The sequence below is a fragment of the Odocoileus virginianus genome, chromosome 1 (assembly GCF_023699985.2).
Source record: "Odocoileus virginianus isolate 20LAN1187 ecotype Illinois chromosome 1, Ovbor_1.2, whole genome shotgun sequence".
NCBI classification, from domain to species: Eukaryota; Metazoa; Chordata; class Mammalia; order Artiodactyla; family Cervidae; genus Odocoileus; species Odocoileus virginianus.
In genome coordinates, this window is record NC_069674.1 from 49,982,535 (window position 1) to 49,995,687 (window position 13,153).

Genomic DNA, 13,153 nt, shown 5'->3' on the forward strand with positions numbered 1-13,153 from the left:
TGTGTCAGGACCTGTATTATATTCTTTGTTTTAATTGTGATAACAAACTAAGAATTAAGCATGGTAACTATTTTACAAATAAAGTGAGACGGGTTAAGTATGGGGTTGGCCAAAAGGTCCATTCGGGTTTTTCATAACATTCAATGGGAAAAACCCGAATGAACTTTTTGACCAAGTCAGTAACTTGACTGAAGTCACACAACTGGGAAAAAGCAGTGGCAGAAGTAGAACCCAGGTCTGATTGTAAGATCAGCACTGTCCCCCATAGTCAGAGTCTCATGTGCTGACAGGGCTCTATATTCCATTTGCCACCCTCTCCTCTAACGGTGTTTGACTATCTTACCTACATCTTGATGCTGATTTTCAGGATTATTTCATGAGTTGGGAGAAAATATGAAAACCTTTGAGGATCTGGCTTTTTTTATCCTAATCACTTTTAATACACTACAGAACAAAATGACACTTTTTAATGTATTGGGAGAGCACAAAGCATCAGAGAGCTCATGGGTACAGCCTGTGACTTCCTGGAGCTCTGCATTCTTAACTGTCAGATTTTAACAAGTTATGCTCTAGATAATTGCTTAATTATTATATCTGTCAAGAAAAAGCCTTTACCACCATCAAGTGCTAGATGTAAAAAATATGCTTTCATGTCAGAGCTTGAAAAATCATTCCTTTGATTTCAGCGAGACAGAAGCCCAGTGACACCTGGTCACTCTCAGATTTGTAAAGGTAAACCTAGATGGAAAGTAAAGGATGCTAAGGTTAGAGGGGGAGCACATGGAAGAGTTATACTTTCCTGGAGAAGGTCCTTTTCACCCGAGGGTCTCAGAAATACTTCAAGATCTTTGCAAGATGGAAGCAGAGAAGTAATATGATCTGAATTATACCAAGTTAATAAAACAAATGCAGTTTTGAATCAGAAAGGACAGGGCGCTTATGAAGCTCTGATACTCTTTCTGAAACTTAGTAGAAACTACATGAACTCTCTAAGATGAAATTTGGTTCTTTATGGAAATGTCAATGTCTACCACAGAATTGTTGAAAGGATTAAATAAAACAGCATACCTAGGTACCTAACGCAGTCCTGAGTACATATAGGGGATTCAAAAACTCACAACAAAAAGGGGTCAGTCCTCATTATTCATGGATTCCACAGTTTGCTAATTACCTATTCTGTACACTTACCCTTCCTGCTTCATCATACCCAGGTTCCCAACTGAAGTTGAACAAGGCAGCACTCTGCCTTCTGGTTACAACTTTCACCCAGGAAACAAATGTCCTGTTCACATTCTACTTACCACCATGTTTTTCAAAATGTCGTGCATGTTGTTGGTGATTTCGTTTCCGTGGCTCCCCCATTGTAGTGAGGTGATGCTTAGTGCTCCTGAATGCAGGAAGGCTATGACGTGCCTTATGGAGAAAAATATAAAGAGCTTCCCAGGTGGTGGTAGTGAAAAGTAATCTGTCTGCCAATACAGGAGACACACGGGGCATGAGTTTGATCCCTGTGTTGGGAAGATCCCCTGGAGGAGTAAATGGCAACCCACTCCAGTATTCTTGCCTGGGAAATTCCACCAGCAGAGGAAACTGACAGTCTACAGTCCATGGCTGCAAAGAGTCAGACATGACTGAGCAATTGAACACACACACACACACACACACACAGAGGCAAGAGTTATAAAACAGTCTATATGAAACAAGGTATCTTTAATGAGAGACACAGTATATAAAACAAAGCTATATGTTTATCAGCTGACAAAAATCTCGTTACCAGAGGCTCTCATAAGCCTAATCCTGTATCCTTTCTAGGAGTGGTGGTTCAGGTATTTGCTAACTCAGTCTTCATGGCAACTATACCATGAATAATGAATGAAAATCAGCTCTAAACTTATGGTTATGGGAGGAGGGTGAAGAAGGAGAGGTAAATAGAAAGGTTGGGATTGACATATACATACTACTATTAATATATGTAAAATAGATAACTAATAAGGATCATGTTGCAAACAGTAAAGGCTGTTGGTAAATCAAAAATAAAAGCTAGAATACTATAAATGAATTGGGATTTTACATTGAAGAAAGAGAGGCACAGGCCTTGTTCCAGTCTTCCAGTGACTAGAAGGACAGAAAAACAAAATTACGCTTGCTTCCGTCTAAGGTTTATTTCTATTTCTAGATTTTAAAACATTCACAGACATATGCATGAAAACACATTCTACAGAGCAATGCCATATTTATCTGGAGATCAGACATCCTACAATATTAACTCTTTGAAACATACCTGTATTTGCAGAATCATACCCCAAAGCCCTCCATGCAGCAAATACTGGATATAAAGCCTGTGGGGAGAAGTGTCAGGTTCCCACCCAGATGATTGTATAGAGCCAACAACAGAAGAACAGCAAGAAAAGTAAGAGTGACAACAGAAGGAAGCAGGAAAATAACTAGTGCCCATGTAAGCCTGGCTGCAGGCTGGCAACCTGAGTAACCGTTGAGCCTGCAACATCCAGAAAAGGTTGAATTTCATTCCATTTGCTCTGCTTAGGAAAATGGGAGTATGTGCAGAATACTTTTAAATTGCATCCAAAATGATAGATGTTTAATGCTTAAAGAGGTAGACTCTGTTACTTGAAATAGTTGTTATGGAATGAAGTGTTGCTATTTATGTATTCACATGTTCTATTATACTGAGACATAAATAGCTAAATTTTTATCAGTTTTGTTACCTAATTCTCTCTAAAATCTGGCTATTTCTTTCAGTCTCCGGCAGTAGACGCAATGCCTGCCTCACAGTGGGTATTCTGTATTTATTGAAAGAAGAGTGAATAAATGGCAAGTGAATCAAACTACCCATAAAATCTGTATGTTTGTGTGACGTGTGCATGAGTAAAGACACCCAAGTTTAAAACTCTGCCTTTTCTCCTTTCCAGAGCAGAGACCGCTGTCTTGGGACCATTCATAAGAAAGAGACACCCACGCCGTGACATATGCCAGTGCCACCACCACCTCCTCCTCCTCCTCTGCCTCCACCTCCCCCGCCGCTGGGGGCTCCTCCCCCTCCCCCACCGTCAGCACCCCCGGTAAGAATGTTTGGGTTTTTTTCTGTTTTACTGGAATACGCTTGAGCAGGCTTTAAATATTCAAAATCAGCCATCACCCAGCTCCTCTAGGGCAGGTGGCATCTTAGGTAGCTGGCTCTATGGTGCCAGCGTCTAACTCCAAACCAGTCTGGCCACGTATTTCCCTCCCAGTTCGTTGGCAGCCCCCACCCTCTACCCCAGCATCCTCTACAGATGTCTATGTGATTTTTAATTCATGCTGCTCAATATAAGCTTCCCGAATCTCCCTAATCAACTCTTCCATCTCACGGGAAACCTCAGTTGAGAGGCTACAATGAGTCAAGGAGGCATGCTCACATCAAGTTCCCGGTTGTGATCTGGATGTTGATAACAGTAGCTTGGGCTTCAGCTGCCCGGTTCTGGGACCAAGCAAGAGGAGTGGCATATGAAATGCCACAACAAAATGTGCTAAGTCATTTCAGTTGTGTCCAACTCTTTGCAACCCCATGGACTTTGCCCACCAGGCTCCTCTGTCCATGGGATTCTCCAGGCAAGGACACTGGAGTGAGTTGCCATGCCCTTCTCCAGAGGATCTTCCTGAACCTGGAATTGAACCCTTGTCTCTTATGTCTCCTGCGCTGGTAGGCAGGTTCTTTACCACTAGTGCCACCAACATCTCTAAATGAAATCTCCTCTCCTGCACAAGACTGAATTCGGTCTGTTTCAGTGCGTGTTGCTGATACTCTCTCTTGGTTTAATAGTTTGCTTTGAGTTTAGAAGGAGAGGCACAGGAAGTGGTTATTGTGTTTTAGAACAGGCCGTCTCACCCTTAGCACTGTGGACATTTGTGGCCAGATTGTTTTGTGGGGGGCTGTCCTGTGCATTGCAGGTTGTTTAGCAGCATCCCTGGCCTCTACCCACTAGTCACACCCCCAATTATGACCATCGAAAATGTCCCTAAACATCGCCAAATGCTCCCTTGAGGGCAAGAACTTCTCACTTCCCTTGCTTTTAGAAGAATGTTGGTGCTTAATGCTAATCGCAAGCCCTTTCCTGAGGAAACCCCAGGGCACTTCTCATGTCTTCATCCTCCAACTCAGAGCCAGGTCTGGCGCAAGAACCGCCGCTCCTGTTTTCAGTGGAAGATGAAAGATATGATGCCATGGCGATAAGGCGTGCAGAGGCAGGGCTGCCCAGGGGTGATGTGAGCCAAGTCAGCAACAGCCAGGAATACAGCCTTACCTGCCATTCTCTTCCCCCACCCAGGTGCACCCCTCCCCTCAGATCCGCAGATGACACACCATGGCAGTATCGGTTATGAAGGGAGGGCCTGAGACCCTGCTGCCTCAGATACTGGCCATGGTGAGAACCAGGGTGCGCCTGAGGCCACAGGTCACCCCATGACGTTCGCCTGGCAGCTTGACCGTATCTGAAGTGCAGGGGCATAGACCTGCCCGAAACTTGGCCCTTGCCCTTGAAGACAGCGGAAAGAAAGCACGAACGTACTGTGAGTTGTATCTGAAAGCTCTCTGACCAATACATAGAAAGAATAAGAGTGAATACTGACGTTCCACTGCTGAATTGGTCACAAGGAAAGCATGGAACGGACAGTTTATAAGTGAAAGAAACATAATGTAAAACTATAATATGGGTCTTAAACAGACCTGCTGGTCCTGAAGAAGCACAACTTAAAATAACTTCAAGTACCACAATATACCCATAGACTTAGCTAGAATAAATAAACTTACCAAAACCTGTATTGTTGGGGATTTGGGAAAATAAGCCCTTTTAAACATGGCTGAAAAGTGAAAGTGTTAGTTGCTCAGTTGCGTCCAACTCTTTGCAGCCCCATGGACTGTAGCCCTCCAGGCTTCTCTGTCCATGGGATTCCCAGGCAAAAATACTGGAGTGAGTTCCCATTTCCATCTCCAGGGATCTTCCCGAACCAGGGATCAAACCCACGTCTCCTGGGTCTCCTGCACTGCAGGCAGATTCTGTGCTGGTGACATACAAATACTTGGGACTCAAATGTTAAATGAGTCTTTCTGGAGTGTTCTGACAAAAAAACACCAAACCTGAATGTACCCCTTTCTCCCCTGACAATCAAGTAGTTTCATTTTTGAAACTGACTCAAGAATTTAACCCTGAAGGAACCAAGAAAGAATTTATACAAAGGATGTGCACAGCAAAGCTATTTATTCTAGTGAAAAATTAAATCGTAAATGGTTTGTGAGAACTAAATGAACTACATTGTCAAGCTGTTAATTAAAAATTACATTATGCCATATTGTTAATTAAAAATTACATTTGTAACTATGCTGATTATAGAAACTAGATATGGAATGATGAATTAAAAGCAATGCATATGTTGTACACCATGAATCAGCTATATATGTAGTAAATAGAAAAGATCAGAAGAGAAATTTGAATGTTGATAGTAAAATTTTACTTTTCATTAGGGAATTCTTTTTCTTTTAAGATGCTTAAGTTCTTATAAACAAAAATAATTCCACATTTGGATAATTTTTTGCATTTCCTCTCTCATTTCTAAATTGTTTTTGTTATGCCTCTTATGGAGGAACTAATCAATTTAGGAGGAAAGTAGCCAAGTAAACTTAAATATTTTTAAAACATATCTTTTTACAATCTGGGAAAAATATTTATAACGCATATATTAGGCAAAGAATTAACAGCGTTAGCATATAAAGAGCTCTTATGGATCAATATGGAAAGATGAGTAGAAAAATGAGCCCAGGATATGACCAGGTAGGATAAATACAAATGTTTCAACCTCACTACAGTTGAATAAACACAAGTCAAAATAATTAGAAACCATTTCATCTATCAGTTTGGTGATGGAACTTTTTAAATGTTGCCTGAGTGTTAGGAATCAGGCACTTCTCACTTTTTTTTAGTGGTTTATTTATTTACTGACCCCCTTCCCACTTATTCACCCCCATCACACACAAGGCTGGATGACTTAAGAAGCCTGTGACATGATGGATGAACTTTAGGTTCTTTTGGTTCTAATGCTTGTTTTCCAGGTAAGCCACAAAGGCACTTATATATCAGGCACTTATTACTCTTAACAGGAGCAAAAATTGGTATAATTCCCCAAAACACAATTTGTTAATATGGATCAAATCCCTTTAAAAAGTGGATGACCTAATTTCACTTCAACTAATTTCCTTTAAGTAACTCATCATAGTATACAGAAATATTTATCTATAGCATATTAATGAAAGCAGTACTTATGATAGCAACCAAAAAAATAGAAACAATCTAAATATTTAAAACCAGAAGTTTCAATAAAAAATGATTATGTAATCCACAAAACAGTATTCTAGGTACCCACTGAAAATCATATCAAATTTATTTTGTGACTTCCAATATAATGATTGACTCAGGCAAGGATCATGCATCAAACCTAAAACCACATAGCGGAAGGTTTGGGGAATGGAATAAACTGAAGATCCCAAGTATAACTCACAGACTACTTCTCATTACAAAGTGGAAAATGTACCTTTGATATGGATCAAACTTTGTATCACCTGTCATTATCACAAGACTTTTGCTGTGATGAATAAAGAAATTCACAGCAATACCCTGCAGTAACCTGCCAAAAATGAGTGTTCTTTGAGCAGGCAACTAGACACATCCAGAATGTGGGACCTTCTACAATGGAGGCTGCCATCTAGAGCAGAGCCCGTGGTCAAGTTTTAGTACAGCCCTCGAGCTAAGAATGATGTTTGCATTTTCAAGTGATTGGGAAAAAATCAAAAGAAAAATAATGTTTCATGACACATGAAAAATATATGAAATTCAAATTTCAGTCAATAAATAAAATTTTATTAGACCACAGCCATGTTTATTAAGTTACATATTGTCTATGGCTGTTTCTATGCTACAGTGACAGACCACCAATTAAACAATTTGTTATTCCCCTTAAAAAGATTTCCCTTAAAAAAAAAAAAAGATTTCCCTTTTCCCTAGTTGACCTGTGTTTTTAAAATTATATACAGTTATTATTATTATATTTTAAATTCCATCAATAAAAATTTAGTGGAAATGTGTGGAGTTTTTTGTTTTAATACTTACAGAATAGGCTTCCCAGGTGGCACAGTGGTAAAGAATCTGCCTGCCAAGCAGGAGATGCAGGAGACACAGGTTCAATCCCTGGGTTGGGAAGATCCTCTCGAGAAGGGAATGGCAACCCACTCCAGTATTCTTGCCTGGAGAATTCCATGGACTGAGAAGCCTTGCAGGCTGCAGCCAGTGGGGCTGCAGAGTCGGACACAAGTTAGCGACTAAGCAGGGTTAGGAAATGAAGTTAAACTCTTTGTAGGCACTGTTCAGGACTTTGAAACATCTATGCTCATGGACCCGCATGGCAGATTTTATTATATGTCATCTTTGCAAGGAGGAGACATTTTGTGTGATATGTATGATCAGACTTCACCTTAGCTCTGGAAGACCCAGGGATTAGACCAAGGCTAAACATTTAATTTTTTCTCTCCCACCTTCTCATCTTTCCCCTTCACCTCCTCCCCTGGATGTGCATCTATTGGAAATGAGTAAAGGGCTGATGGGGCTTTCTGAAGTTCTGGAGCAGGCTCTAACTAAAAACTAGTCCTCATCATCTGTTTTCCCATCTTTTCTTGCCCTGACTTCCCTGTCTTTCGAGCTCCATTCCTTTGTCTCATCCCATTGAAATCCAGTTGTTGTTGTTTAGTTGCTAAGTCATGTCTGACTCTTTGCAAACCCATGGACTGAAGCATGCCAGGCTTCCCTGTCCTTCACTATCTTCTGGAGTTTGCTCAAGCTCATGTCCATTGAGTCGTGATGCCACCCAACCATACCATCCTCTGTTGTCCCCTTCTCCTTCTGCCTTCATTCTTTCCCAGCATCAGAATCTTTTCCAATGAGTCGACTCTTTGCATCAGGTGGCCTAAGTATTGGAGCTTCATCTTCAGCATCAGTCCTTCCAATGAATATTCAGGGTTGATTTCTTTTATGATTGACTGGTTTGATCTCCTTGCTGTCCAAAGGACTCTCAGGAGTTTTCTCCAGCACCACAATTCGAAAGCATCCATTCTTTGGTGCTCAGCCTTCTTTATGGTCCAGTTCTCACATCTGTGGGCTTCCCTTGTGGCTCAGCTGGTAAAGAATCGCCTGCAGTGTGGGAGATCTGGGTTCGATCCCTGGGTTGGGAAGATCACCTGGAGAAGGGAAAGGCTACCCACTCCAGTATTCTGGCCTAGAGAATTCCATGGACTATATAGTCCATGGTCGCAAAGAGTTGGATAGAACTGAGCGACTTTTACTTCACTTTACTTCACTTCTCACATCCATACATGACAACTGGAAAAACCATAGCTTTGAGTAAATGGACATTTGTTGGCAAAGTGATGTCTCTGCTTTTTAACATGCTGTCTAGGTTTATCATAGTTTTTCTTCCAAGAAGCAGGCATCTTTTAATTTCATGGTTGCAGTCACAGTCCGCAGTGATTTTGAAGCCCACAAAAATAAGATCTGTCACTGTTTCCACTTTTTCCCCATCTATTTGCCATGAAGTGATGGGACCATATGCTAATCCAGTAACAATATAAAAATTGCCCACTTGATACCTTGGTCCACTTACAATGGAATTATTGTTGTGTTGGTTACAGGATGTAACTTTTTAAAAGAGCTAAAGAAAATACAATGGATTTGATTTTTGAAATGCAGCAGAATTTTTAGTGAGCTTTTGTATTCAGATCTATTTTGGCCACTTTGTAGTGTCCAAGAGGTAAGAATGAACTCCTTGAGGGCCTGTAATTTCTTTTCTTTTTTTTGTCACAATTGTATAACATTGTCTACAAGAGAGAAAGGGACTATACCTGTTTCTGACCAGCTGATAAATTCTTTGGCATGGGCTTGCCCAGACAAAGCCTGACAGTGGCCACAGCAGTTGTGTTTATTTTAAAAGAAAATTTGCAAATTTTTGTAGCATTGTTTTTAATGTTGTTGTTCCAACTTAAACATTACAAGGAAGAAACAGTAATCATAGGGGAGACCTGTGTCTTCTTATTTAAAATCAAAAGGGAAACTGGCTTGAAAATCATTTATTTTCTATGAAAACCAAAACTCTAAGTAGAAACACACCATGGTGCCAGGTACTCCTCTGCCTGCGTTCCAGGGGGTAACATTTAATACAGTGCTGGAGGGAAATTATATACAAGGAGAAGCATATTGTGGCCCCTCACTGTTCTGTCCCCTCGTTACTCTGTGCCAGAGTCTTTATTTGCATTCAGGAGACTCAGTGAGACAATTTTCCTCCTCCTAGTGCAAGGATTGCATGATTTATGGGTGCAGTAGACTTCCCAGTGTCAGAAAATACCAGCTGAGGCTAATATTGGGAAGTTTTCCCACCGTCTCTAGGATGCAGGAGCTCATGTGGTATAAAAAACTTGTCAGTCTGTGAAAGGAAATGTGGAAAATGGAGCGATATCTGAAGCCGCAAGGGAGGCTCTTTTGGAGTTTTGTTTGCTGTGGTTTAAGAAAAAAGGAGAGTTCGGGGGCCCTAGGTGGAAACAAGCTCAGTAGAATTGCATACTCTGTATTCTGGAAAAGGTAATTTGCATGTTGACTGGTGCATTTAGAATAATGAGAGGCTTAAAAATCTTAAATACTGTCACTCAGATTCTCCTGACACTCTGGCGCTTTGATTACTGTCATTAATAAGGGATTGAGAACGTTGGTTTACCCAGGGTAGACAGTCGCCACTGGGATGAGGAAAAGGCTTGTGCATGAGGCCAAACTATTAGGATAGGATTCAGCTGATATTCGGTCCCTGCTTAACAGTTTGCAAAAGTGCACGTTTGTCTCCAAGTTATTTTAAGGACATGACTTTCTGTTTCTCCTCTTTCTATTTGCACCCTTAAGCAGTAACACGGCTTCAGTGAAAAACGGAGGCAGTCTGCAGCAGATTTACTTGGTCTGCGAGAGAGGTGTGGCAGGACCCGTCACTCATACTTCCAAAGGGCCATTCAGGACAGTATTTAAATATGTTTCTTTTTCACAACTGTCAGGTGGGAGGGATGGCAAGAAAAAAAAAGGAGAAGCCTGCAGTGGGGTTCTAGAGGCAGCGATTGTCCATGCAGAATGCCTTGGCGAGAAAAGCCTGCGAGGGTTCGTTAAAGGCCTTTATCAAATTTCACAGGTTCCCAGGAGCCTCAGCCACTCTCATGCAGCATCTGAGCCAGGGTATATGGCAAGAAGCAGCCATGGGCTGTTAGGCCAGAAGGCAGCCCTCAAAACCCTCTGCCATCTCAGTAGCAGCAATCACTAGCCTACAAACTGGAGCTTCATTTTACACCTGAATCTTCTGGCTCTTTGCCTTTGAAATCCTTTACAATTACAGTGTAACTATTCCTAGAAAAACTGCCAGTGAATCACTCCCCCTACCCAGGGGTGTCTTTTCAGACGTGCACTGTTGTATGGAGGAGAGCCACCACGATTTGGTGTCCCTGGGCTCTTGAGGGCCGTGTACCTCTTTCCCCAAACTGCTCTTTCCTTCTTGCCATAAAAGGGAAAAAGCGACCAATTCCAGGTTGTTGCTGGCAATCAGATATCCAGCCCTGACCTGGTTGAGAAAGCTGTAAGCCTAGTAGCAAGGGATGTTGGGGCCCTCCCAGCAAATGGCCAAGCACTCACTTAACGTGGATTGTCTACGTTGGGGGGCTTTCTAGGTGGCACAGTGGTAAAGAATTTGCCTGCCAGTGCTGGAAACGCAAGAGATTCAGGTTCGATCCCTGGGTGGGGAAGATCCTTCAGAGAAGCAATTGGCAACCCACTCCAATATTCTCGCCTGGAGAATTCCATGGACAGAGGAGCCTGGTGGGCTACAGTCCATGGGGTTGCAAAGTGTCTGACACGACTGAGCACACACATGTTTACAGCAATCCGATGAGATGGGATGATAGCACCGTTTTGCAGATGGGAAAACTGAGGCACAGAGAGATCTCCAAGGTGCCCAGTGTCATATAGCCAGCACGGGGCAGAGGCTGGCTTCTTCCCCAGGCTCTCTGAATGCCTTGCTGCTCTGTGCTCTGCTGCTTCCAAACGTGTATACAGGTGGAATAAGCAGCACTGATGACTATGTCCTCCAACACTTATGTGGTCTTTACTGTATGCCTTGTGTTGTTCTAAGGTGCTTAGCACATAATCGAGTTAAGCCTCACAGTAACACTTTGAGGCAGGTACTATTGTTATTCTCAGAGTTAACTAAGGCACGGAGGGGAAGTGACTTAGCCTGGATCACACAGCCAGTCACTGGCAGAACCATGGTTTGCACACCGGCAAAATGTGCCAGAATCCCGGCTCTGAGCCATGAAACCAGCTGCCTGTGATGTAAACCTTCTCAGGGGTACCACCACCTCTTGATTCTAAGAGCCAGGAAGTCCATGGTCTCCCATTCTCACACCTAAGACAGAGCTCTCACGTTTCTCCCTGTATGCTCAAGCCTCCTCCTAAGATTGCTCTTTTATTTTTTTCTTGCCTTTTCTTTTCTTTATGGTTCCATCATTTCCCCTCACTTGCTTATTGTTTTTTTCTTTTTTTGTTTTTTAATAGAAAAAACATATTGCAAGGTATCCTCTGAGTAAAACGCATGGTTTAAAAGCAGAGAATCAACTTTAAAGAGGCAGGTGCAGTGCAAAGGGACTCAGTTTGATCTTGATCTTGTCATTAGTTTACAGCTAGGCTCTTGATGGGCTCAGGAAAGTGGGGTCTCTGCTAATGCTGCTAGGCACACAGTGGGCACTCTGAGTTCAGTGACCCAAGACTGTCCTTCACCTTGACCAAGCTGTCATGCACATTTACTGAGCTTTTGCTGCACAGAATTACTGTGTCTGCTTCTGAAGAGTTTAGAACATGAATCCGGAGATGACTAGGCTTTTAGGGCTTCCTTGATGACTCAGTGGTAAAGAATCTGCCTGCAATGCAAGAGACATGGGTTCGATCCCTGGGTGGGGAAGATCCCCTGGAGACAGGAATGGCTACCCACTCCAGTATTCTTGCCTGGGAAATCCCATGGAGAGAGGAACCTGGTGGGTTACAGTCCAAGGTGTCTCAAAGAATCGGACACAACTTAGCAACTAAACAACAATAACATGTCACAGAAGTGCTAAAAGTACAGTGGATCATTCCCAGACCTAAACTTTGTCCCTTGCATTGCTTCTTCACTGTGTATTTCCTGCATATGTGGTCCTTGACATCTCATCTTTAAAGGGCCCTTGTGCCCTCTGCATTAGTCACCATTTTCCTAAGCTTACTTCTCTGAGCATCAGGCACTGGATGGGTTTTGCTAATGCTTTGGGTTCTCTCCTGAACAGATGAGTCTAGGGATGAAAGGAGCCCGTGAGCAATTAGTGAGTGACTCTGAGACAGGGAGTCTGTGCCATGGTCAGTTCAAGGCACATAGTAAGCACTCAATATCTATCATTACTTCCTGAACTAGTGAGTTGAGTGAAGATATTGTAATTCACAAAGCAAACTCACTGTGAACTAACCACCCAACACTTGACATCTTCCACCTGTGTAAGCTTCAAAGCCAGATGCATTCTATGTTGTGTCCTGTCAGAACACTATCAACACATTCACATGTTACCAAGAATATTTTGTTAAGCAAAGTCAGTTAGATCAGAAGTAACACATTCAGGGCTAGCACAAGGTAACACCTGGGTTTTATTTCTAAAATCATAAAATGTCCTTTGGCACAATCCGCCCCATTCTAATTTGTTATTGTTTCTAGAAGAATAGACTTTGGACCTTGGCTTTACATAGAGACTTTTTTAAAAACCCGGGGAAAGCAACACAGTGTACCCAATCTTGTACATGATAATAATAGATTCCTATTTGAATAAGGTCTGTTCCCAGTGCAGGAGTGTGAATGTGTTTTCAAGCTGGTGAAAGCAGGACTCCACCTGTACCACAGACGGCATTTAAAACACAAAGGTGAAAAGCATGTCAATTCCTGTGTCATCATCCGTTCAGCCTCTAGTGTGCCAGGCCGTCAGTTTCAATAGCGATCACGCGATGATGCAGTGTGGTGT

General features: G+C 42.2%; 1 protein-coding gene across 3 annotated transcripts in view; it reads left to right on the forward strand.

The window, feature by feature from the left end:
- Window positions 1-13,153, forward strand: part of WIPF3 (WAS/WASL interacting protein family member 3) — an 82,713-nt gene that overhangs the window by 23,085 nt on the left and 46,475 nt on the right. For all 3 annotated transcript variants that reach the window (XM_070467955.1, XM_070467939.1, XM_070467947.1), the window contains exon 2: window positions 2,931-3,080. In XM_070467955.1, the coding sequence (XP_070324056.1) occupies window positions 2,988-3,080 (93 nt within the window). In that variant the 5' untranslated portion in view covers window positions 2,931-2,987. The remainder of the gene's footprint in view (window positions 1-2,930; window positions 3,081-13,153) is intronic.